Genomic DNA, 10,484 nt, shown 5'->3' with positions numbered 1-10,484 from the left:
ACAAGCTCATATTCATTTTTAAACTCCACAATACTAAAGTTAACTTTGAGGGAAAGTTCAGAAATCAATATTTGGTGGAATAAACTTGATTTTCAATTACAGCTTTCATGCATCTTTGCATGCTCTCTACCAGACATTCACATTGCTGTTGGGTGACTTTATGCCACTCCTTGCACAAAAATTTAAGCAGCTCAGCTTTGTTTGATAGCTTGTGACCATTCATCTTCCTCTTGATCACATTCCTGAGGTTTTGTCCCTCTAGAGCAACAACCAAGACCTACAGCCTCAATGTTACCTAACCATGGGCCTCATGAGTAAAACTCTGTCCAATTTGGACAAAAAATATAAAAAGTACAATATACTACATCATATTTGATATAGTATAATATACACTATCCCTTGCTGTCTGTCACCAAACTAGTCTGATTATAGCCTACTGAATGTGTTTCAGTATTCAAAGTTGAACTCCCAAATGTGCTGTGATCAGTATGTACAGTATATCGGTATCATCTCAGTGATGACAGATCAGTAGAAAAAAAAACACTTTCAATCAAATTGGTGAGAGAATATGTATTTATTAATCCCCATTAACAATATCTGGAATAATGTATGTGCACACATCAACACGTTGTTAATATTTAGTCCTTTGACAAGTGTCAGGGCTATTCCATAATGAACATTGATCTTAATCCTTTTAATTCTTTAATATTCACGCAGGCTCTATTATACAGGATAATTTAAGAGAACAAGAATGTAAATGTACAATTTTTACTTGCTGTGTTAATGTTATATTAATATCTGAGCAGTTTCCTCTGGATGGGTCTTCAGTAACTATTAATCTATAAAAAGTGGAAAAAAACACCTGATGAGAGAAAGACACATGCAGAAGGACAAAGAGTACCATTCAGTGCTTGCAGCTGAGACAATGAAACGCTGCGTGACATAATTCAGGTCAGTGGACCCAGGAGCTTCAGCCTCAATGGTGAGTGTGACATCCGTCCCTGACTCTGTGTTGGAGGGTGCGGTGATTGTTACAGTTCCTTGAGCACTGACCCCTGTCTCCAGATTCAGGGAGTTTGGAACAGACACACTGAAGCCGCGGTCAGTTCTGGCTCGAATAGTGTAGCTGCCTGCTGTAATATTAGTAGCCACTGTAAAGTTGAAACGGAAAGGGACTCCATGCTCTAAAACACTCTGTGACTGAGCCTGAGTAGAAACAGAAAAGATTGAGTCAATATATGCTATGTATTTACTAGGGGTGAAAAAAAATAAAATAAAATCGATACAGCATAGTATTGCGATATTTTGTGTGGCATTATTGTATCGATACATGGATGCCAAGTATCGATCTTTTATTATATAAATTGCAAATATGATTGAACTTTTTGGTACTAGAATGATAAAATCAATTGCTTTTTCAGTCCACTACTATGGTGCTGTTGATGTTTTTTTCTTTGGTGAGGTCAGCGGAGGTGACGGTCAGCGTGCGGGAGGAAGTTGGTAAAACAAAGATGGAGGCATCCGAGAAATAAATCAGAAAAGCACCGTCCACATTTAAATAAAACGTATGGACTTATTTTGGATTTTTTTAACAAGGAAGGGACGAAGGAGATGGATAAGACACATGGGATTTGCAAGGAGTGTCGTATGAAAATAAAAATACTCTGGGAATACTACAAACATGAGGACTCAACTCGCACACCACCATCCAGAGACAGCGTTAGCCAAGGACGGCAAAGCTAATGTTAAATCAGCTCCACCGAAAAACCAACCAACACTGGACACACTTAGCTTGACAAAGCTACCTCCCAATTCAGAGTTAGCCAAGAAAATAACACAATCCATCACTTACTTCATGTGCAAAGACCTGCGTCCATACAACATTGTGGAAAACGAGGGCTTTTGTTATATGCTCAAGACACTGGAACCGGGGGCCTGGGTAGCTCAGCGAGTAAAGACGCTGACTACCACACATGGAGTCACGAGTTCGATTCCAGGGCATGCTGAGTGACTCCAGCCAGGTCTCCTAAGCAACCAAATTGGCCCGGTTGCTAGGGAGGGTAGAGTCACATGGGGTAACCTCCTTGTGGTTGCTATAAAGTGGTTCTCACTTTCAGTGGGGCGTGTGGCGAGTTGTGCGTGGATGCCGCGCAGAATAGCGTGAAGCCTCCACACGCGCTATGTCTCCATGGTAATGCGCTCAACAAGCCAGCTGATAAGATTCATGGATTGACAATCTCAGACACGGAGGCAACTGAGATTCGTCCTCCGCCACCCGGATTGAGGCGAGTCACTACGCCACCACGAGGACTTAGAGCGCATTGGAAATTGGGCATTCCAAATTGGGGAGAAAAGGGAAGAAAAATCCACAGACACAGCCGTACCCAAGCTCTACAGAGAAGTGAAGGAAAAGGAAAGTTTGAGTACAGCAGAAAGGGTTGCATTAATCTAAGACGTGTGGACGTCACGGGCAGTGGATTCTTATGTGACTATAACAGCCCATTATCTCACAGAGGATTGGCAACTGCTGTCTCACATTCTCCAAACTAGAGCAGTACACGAAAGTCACACCAGGGTGAACATTGCACCTCCTACAAAATGCAGCAGAAGAATGGAGGATTGCCGGCAAAAACCTGGTGGTTGTCACTGACAACGCTTCTAACATGACCGTTGCCATTCAGTTAGCGAGATGCCTGCTTTGAAGTGTTTCGCTCACACGCTCAATCTGGCATCACAGCGGGCGTTAAATCTGCCAGCAGTAGCCAGGCTCATGGGGAGAGTGCAGCGCATAACTGGATTTTTCAACCGAAGCACGGTGGCAAACCACACTTTGGAGAAAAAACAGAAAAAGTTACAGCTCCCGACACACAAACTCAAGACTGATGTCAGCACGAGATAGAACAGTTCTTATGAAATGATCTGGTGGTTCCTTGAACAACAGCCTGCCATTTGTACAGCGCTGTTGTCTCCCGAAGCGAGAAGGAATAGCACAGATATCTTCACCCTGAATGAGATAGATATTGGGAACGCCGAACAAATTGTCCGGGCCTTGAAGTCGATGCAAGTGGCGACCACTGTGATGTCTGAGGAAAAGAATCCTACTCTGTCACTCGTAGCACCGCTGCTCGCACAGCTGTTGCATGACACACAGGACAACACTGGTGACACAGCACTGGTCAGAGACATCAAACAAAGCATCAGTCAAAATCTTAAGAAGAAACATGCCAGTGCAGTAGAGAAGAACACCCTCTACACAGCATCAGCCCTTGACCCCCAGTTTAAAACCCTGCTGTTCCTGTCCCCAGAGAAGAGACAAGACACCTATGCTAGAGTGGTTGCTGAGGCTATAACCCTTCAGGTAAACAAACATTTAAATAATAATGGCAGAATATATTCTAACTCACTTAAGCAATGTCACTGCTCAACTAATATTGTAGTCATATTCGTAAAGATTTATTTAAAAATTAAAGGCAAATTAAGTATACTTTTCCAAAGAGAAACAACATAATTGCTGCATACTTATATATTAAACATTTATTATCTCTCTCTCTCTCTCTCTCTCTCTGTGTGTATTCTACAGGAAGAAATGAGGCAACAGACCATCTCTGAGCCAGAAGCCCAGTAACATCAGGAGGAACCTAACTATACTGAAGGGGATCCCAGACCCCCTGTCATACCAGCCAAGATGAGGAAGTCATGTGTGCTAGCAGACTTGCTTGGTCAGACTTATGGTGATGTTGGAGCCCCAACAAAATCATTATCTGCCATAGCTGAGGAGGTGAAAAGATACCAGGAGGTCACACCACTGGCACTCACAAAAGACACATAAGCTGGTGGAAATCACATGAGCAAGTCTATCCTTTCCTGGCCAAGCTGGCAAAAAGATACCTTTGTATCCCAGGTACTAGCGTCTCAGTCAAGAGAGTGAACACTATGACCTCAGAGCATGTTGATCAGCTCCTCTTTCTGAGCAAGAATGTTGACATTCCTTCACTGTCCAAATGTCTTTGAACTTTTTTAGTCCTAAGGCCACATTTTATTTATTTTCATTTAAGGGTACTTGTTTTATTTTCATTTATTTCAATTAAAAATTTACTTTAAAAACATTTTTTGTAATATTACGTTTTATTTTATTTCATTTCAATTTAACAGTAATTTACTTTCAAATTCCCCAGTTGCTGAAGGGCCTGCATAACTTTTTTTGTACAAGTTGCATTGTTCAAAATGCCTGTGATAGTACAGTTGTCCACACACGTTTGCATTCAATTAAGTTGGACTAGACTGTAATACAAACAGTTCAGTTTGTCAGGTGCATGCAACATTTATGACAGGTTTTTATGACAGTGTTGGTCAGTCTGTCTGCTTGACAATCCCACTTTGCAGCAATAAAAATGAAGTGAGATGAACAGACTGAGAACTTTATCTTATTAGATAAAACAGATGTAGACAAAGTTTTCCTTTGTTACATATGCAGTTGAAAAACGGTAATAAATCACAATATATGTTATCACAATACTCAGCATATCGCAAAATGTTTAAAATCGCAATAATATCGTATCGTGACTTAAGAATCATGATAATATCTTATCATGGGCCTCTGGTGGTTCTCACCCCTAGTATTTACCAAACTCAGGTGTAAAAGTAAGTGTATTGCATTTTTTTTTTTTTTTACATTACAGTACTTTGTGTTTGTGTAATGACATCACCTGCTCGCTGAGAGACATTTTTTTCTGTCATTAAGCTCACCACGATGGTTATTCTGGAGCCTCTCTGCTGGGTGGGTGACTGCCTCTGGAATCGGGTAGATGATGACAAGTCATTCAACAGCCCTTTCAGCTGGACCAGAAATGCCCCCTCTGGGATTCTGTTAAAGGTAACCAGATATTCTGTCCCTGCTACTGCTGTGATAGTTCCATTAACAGCACCAGATCCTGAAGCATTAACTAGAAGTACGTCTGTCACTGTGGCTGAATCTCCTCCCATTAGAGAGAGAAACAAAGTGGCATTCCCACCTAAACAGCAAACACAGAAAGATAATAAAGTATCAGCATTAATCAAACCCTAATATTGTTTCTCTCTGGACCATTTACCATTTACAATGCTAAAAATAACAACATAACAACAACAAAAGCAGAAACGAGATGGACCATCACATGCTTTTTTTAAATAGGGATGCTTTCTTCTATTTTCTAATTAGTATCATAAACAATTACATAATTTACATGACTCCGTTCAAGTAGTGACATTTAAAAAACTTCAGAAAGATGTTGCCATACCGGTGAAAGGGCGACTGTCTTTTGGAATAAAGTCTCCACGACTTCCATCATATTCCACAAAGGTAAAAAGGAAGTCCACCGAACTCTGACCTGTTCGGTCAATTAAAGTAAACAGTATATTGCAGGATAAAAAAATTTTGTAAGGTAGTGGAGAACTGTCCATGTCTCATATTTCAAAAGCAACTTTATTGCTGAAGCATTGTCCAGTTTAAGGGCTAATTAAAATGTTTTATTATTAAGATCCCTGCTTGTTTGTTTGTTTGTTTTTAACTGAACAAATGAATAGCAAGTCATATGCAATGAAAAATTAAAAACTTTACCAAAGACTTTCAGGGTGTAGGAGTTTGTAGAATTTATGCTGATTCTCCATTTCCCTGTCTGGTTGCCAGAAATGAGTTGTAATCGCCACAAATTCCCCACAGTCTGGATGCTACCCAGAGGGCCATTTCCCTCTGATCCTGACTGAGACATACCTGAATGTCAGGGAGAAAACATTAATGCAGTTACAGTGGCACACACTGTTTTACACAAAGTAAACAATTAGCTGATTGTCACAAATTCATAGCCCTTACACAGGTACCTTGATCAGCTACCTGAAGTTCATTAAGATCTGTTAGGCAGAGACCAATCAGACACTGATTTGTTTAAAGACATTCTGGCTCACCTGTAGGACTGTTGAGTGTAAAGACTGGAGAATCCCCAGTGACATACACAGTCACATTCGACAGAGTCTCATCCAACACAAAAGAGAAGTTTTCAGCCTTTGCTGGATTTCTCACCACCTGAAGAATGGTCACCTTCAAGAAACACAGGGATGTATCTATATTAGGTTCAAATAACCTAATGTATTAAAAACTAATAATATACACTACCGGTCAAAAGTTTGAAACACTCGTTCTTTATTATAATTTTTTTTTCACATTTTAGAATAATAGTAAAGTCATCAAAACTATGGAATAACATAAATGCAACTATGGGAATTATGTTATGACTAAACAAAATCCAAAATAAATCAAAACTGTGTTATATTTTAGCATCTTCAAAGTATTCACCCTTTGCCTAGAATTTGCAGACATGTACTCTTGACATTTTCTCAACCAACTTCTTGAGGTATCACCCTGGGATTCTTTTTAAACAGTATTGAAGGAGTTCCCATCTATGTTGGGCACTTATTGGCTGCTTTTCTTTATTATTTGTTCCAAGTCATCAATTTCAAAAACTTTCTTTTTAATTATATTTTAGTTTTATAATGAAATAAATTAATATGGTGGCACAATTATATTTTTGTCTACAAAACTAATTTCAAACATTTATGCATACGCCTTCAGATTAAAAGATTTTTAAGATCATGAGAAACATTTCAGTCAAGTGTTTCAAAACTTTTGACCGGTAGTGTAAGTGTGTGTGTGTGTATATATATATATATATATATATATATATATATATATATATATATATATATATATATATATATATATATATATATATATACCTGTGGTATAAATTAAGATAAAACTGATAGCATAATGCAAATATTTACTTGAATTTTTTTTTACTTTATTTCTACTTACAGTTGAAGTCAGAAGTTTACATACACTTAGGTTGAAGTCATTAAAACTCATATTTTAACCACTCCACAGATTTAATATTAGTAAACTATAGTTTTGGCAAGTCATTTATGACATCTACTTTGATCATGACACAAGTAATTTTTCCAAAAATTGTTTACAGACAGATTGTTTCACTTTCAATTGACTATAACACAATTCTAGTGGATCAGAAGTTTACATACACTAAGTTAACTGCGCCTTTAAGCAGCTTGGAAAATTCCAGAAAATGTTAGAAAATTAGCCAATTAGCATCTGATAGGAGGTGTACTGAATTGGAGGTGTAACTGTGGATATATTTTAAGGCCTACCTTCAAACTCAGTGCCTCTTTGCTTGACATCATGGGAAAATCAAAAGAAATCAGCCAAGACCTCAGAAAAAAAAAATGGGGACCTCCACAAGTCTGGTTCATCCTTGGAAGCAATTTCCAAATGCTAGAAGGTACCACGTTCATCTATACAAACAACAGCACGCAAGTATAAACACCATTGGACCACGCAGCCATCATACCGCTCAGGAAGGAGATGCATTCTGTTTCCTAGAGATGAATGTGGTTAGGTGCGAAAAGTGCAAATCAATCCCAGAACAGCAACAAAGGACCTTGTGAACATGCTGGAGGAAACAGGTAGACAAGTATCTATATCCACAGTAAAACGAGTCCTATATCGACATAACCTGAAAGACTGCTCAGCAAGGAAGAAGCCAATGCTCCAAAACTGACATAAAAAAAAATAAATAAATAAAAAAAAAGACTACAGTTTGCAAGTGCACATGGGGACAAATATCTTACTTCTTGGAGAAATTTCCTCTGGTCTGATGAAATAAAAATGTAACTTTTTGGCCATAATAACCATCATGTTTGGAGGAAAAAGGGTGATGCTTGCAAGCCAAAGAACACCATCCCAACCGTGAGGCATGGGGGTGGCAGCATCATGTTGTGGGGGTGCTTTGCTACAGGAGGGTCTGGTGCACTTCACAAAATAGATGGCATCATGAAGAAAGAAAATTATGTGGATATATTGAAGCAACATCTTAAGACATCAGCCATGAAGTTAAAGCTTGGTCGCAAATGGGTCTTCCAAATGGACAATGACCTCAAGCGTACCTCCAAAGTTGTGGCAAAATGGCTTAAGGACAACAAAGTCAATGTATTGGTGTGGCCATCACAAAGCCCTGGCCTCAATCTGATTTGTGGGCAGAACTGAAAAGCATGTGCAAACAAGGAGGCCTACAAACCTGACTCAGTTACACCAGTACTGTGTGGAGGAATGGGCCAAAATTCCAGCAACCTATTGTGAGAAGCTTGTGGAAGGCTACCCAAAACGTTTGACCCAAGTTAAACAATTTAAAGGTAATGCTACCAAATACTAACAAAGTGTATGTAAACTTCTGACCCACTGGGAATGTGATGAAAGAAATAAAAGCTGAAATAAATAATTCTCTCTACTATTCTGACATTTCACATTCTTAAAATAAAGTAGTGATCCTAACTGACCTAAGGCAGGGAATGTTTTCTATGATTAAATGTCAAGAATTGTGAAAAACTGAGTTTAAATGTATTTGGCTAAGGTTTATGTAAACTTCTGACTTCAACTGTATACCACGCGTCTATTGAATTCGTGATTCTGATTGGCTGACAGATGTTCTAAGGTGTGCAATTATTTTCCAGTAAACGCACAGCTATGAAGTAGTTCCAGGTCTTGACCGCATAACGGTTCCATATCACTCTGCCAAATTATTTTTGCTATTTCAAAGAGCTGTACAATCTACCATAGCAAAATAACCAATTAATACAAAGACATTGACTAAGTACATTGCATAAGAATGACAGTCTATAATATCCTAAATTTATTTCAGTTTTGGTTGAAAAGCTCCCTCGCTCTCGTCTCAACTACACACACACACATACACATACACACACACATATACGTAAACACACCCCCACGACTTTATCAATACAACAGTTTCTGTATTATCTGAAATATCTATGGAAAGCACCCTCAATCTCCCCATCTCTTTCGCTCTCACACACATGGACACACATACACATTACACCCACACTTATTCGTGAGCGAGAAACAGAGCCGTCATGTCAGCACACACCTGCATCTCAGTGGGGTTGAAAACAGTTGTTAAGGTTTACATCAGTGAAGCTATATACAAAAAAGACGACACTCGCTGCTGAAAAGTGTGCTAAAACTTACATCCTGGCAAATTTGAAGTGATGTTACATCTGATGAGAGCTTCAACAAACAAAATTAATCCCACACGTGATCTCTCTCAGTTTCTGATTTTCTCTTTCGATCATTTAAACACAAACTCACACAAAAACGCACACACACACACGCACAAATGCACTACATTGTTACTCCAGTAAGTGCTCCAGTAAACAGCGCAATCGCCTCGCAATACTCTGTTGCTAGTTCTAAAGTGACGTTTTTGAACTAGCAACAAAGGCTCGGACTGTATCACAGCAAGATGCTGAATCCGTGGTGGAAAAAAGTAGTTCTGTTCACAAGAGCGTTTTAGGGAAGAAAACCAGAAAATGCCTTGAGATAAAACTCTTAACGATGTCTTAAAGTGAGGTAACTGCAGTATAACCAGAATAATTGACTCTAGCCCATTGAATTATTGAAAAATAATGCACAACAAAAAAATAAAGCTGAGCATCGATGGCCGCATGATCACCTAGGGGTATTTTTCAATAATTCAAAGGTCTGTCATCAATTATTCCATACATATTGTAATGATATATTGTTAATAGAAACGAAGGACGGTCGCAAAGCACTTGCATGTCCCAATCAGGCAATGTCCTTTATTGAATCAATGGGTGAGTAAACCATTGGGTGTTTCTCATGTGAGTGGGTTGACTCGCTGTACTTACTCTTGAGGAAGCTGGGCGTCATTTTGGTTTCTTTTTTCTTTTTGCATTGGCTCCGCCTAGCGGCTGGAGTTTGTTTTGTGAATAACACTTTCCTTAAAGAAACTTTTGCACTGATGAAAGATTACATTGCATTGAAGTTCCCGGCCAGTTTGAGAGTGGACACTACGGATGACCGCAAAATATCTACATGCTCACATAAAGGATGTCTTTTATAAAGTTGACGGATTGTGTAAGTCATGGTATATACTTTTATGCGGCCTCCAAGTGAATTGACTCGACCATCCGGGAACCGGGATGCCGGTTTTGTTTCTTTTTGTATTGGTTCCGCCTAGCGGCTGGAGCTTGTTCTATTGAATAACACTCCTTTGGAACAGCTGTGGATTAATCTGTTCATTCTTCGTGCTTATTCCTCCTGCTGGCTGTAGTTTGTTTTGTTGAGTATTTTTACGGGACATTGGAATGATTACGTCATCCGTTGAACTCATAACAGCCAGCTCACTGAACATATCTGAACAGTTTTATATCAGCTGGAATTTGTTTTGTGGAAGATCACACCTTTGAGACAGTTCTGTGAATGAATCTACACATTCTTTGTGTTCATTCTTCCTATTGGCTGGGTTTATTTGACAAAGTATTTTCTGTTATGTAATTTTGCCTCACAAATTTGTGAGGCACAATTGTGCAATCCGATGGCAAAGTTGTCGTGGGGGCTCGTG

General features: G+C 39.1%; 1 protein-coding gene across 4 annotated transcripts in view; it reads right to left on the bottom strand.

The window, feature by feature from the left end:
• Window positions 1–566: 566 nt before the first annotated feature.
• LOC127445366 (von Willebrand factor A domain-containing protein 7-like) overlaps window positions 567–10,484 on the bottom strand; it is a 46,540-nt gene continuing 36,622 nt past the window's right edge. For 2 of the 4 annotated variants that reach the window (XM_051705402.1, XM_051705404.1), the window contains 5 exons: window positions 5,941–6,073; window positions 5,597–5,749; window positions 5,277–5,366; window positions 4,747–5,012; window positions 567–1,206 (listed from right to left, as the gene is read on the bottom strand). In XM_051705402.1, the coding sequence (XP_051561362.1) occupies window positions 835–1,206; window positions 4,747–5,012; window positions 5,277–5,366; window positions 5,597–5,749; window positions 5,941–6,073 (1,014 nt within the window). In that variant the 3' untranslated portion in view covers window positions 567–834. Of the gene's footprint in view, window positions 1,207–4,706; window positions 5,013–5,276; window positions 5,367–5,596; window positions 5,750–5,940; window positions 6,074–10,484 lie in introns of all 4 variants that reach the window. The other 2 variants (XM_051705405.1, XM_051705403.1) reach the window with 2 other exon arrangements.

This window comes from Myxocyprinus asiaticus, chromosome 8 (genome assembly GCF_019703515.2).
Source record: "Myxocyprinus asiaticus isolate MX2 ecotype Aquarium Trade chromosome 8, UBuf_Myxa_2, whole genome shotgun sequence".
In the NCBI taxonomy this organism is placed as follows: Eukaryota; Metazoa; Chordata; class Actinopteri; order Cypriniformes; family Catostomidae; genus Myxocyprinus; species Myxocyprinus asiaticus.
Note: the sequence above shows the minus strand (reverse complement) of the source record. Positions and strands in the feature narration are given on the sequence as shown.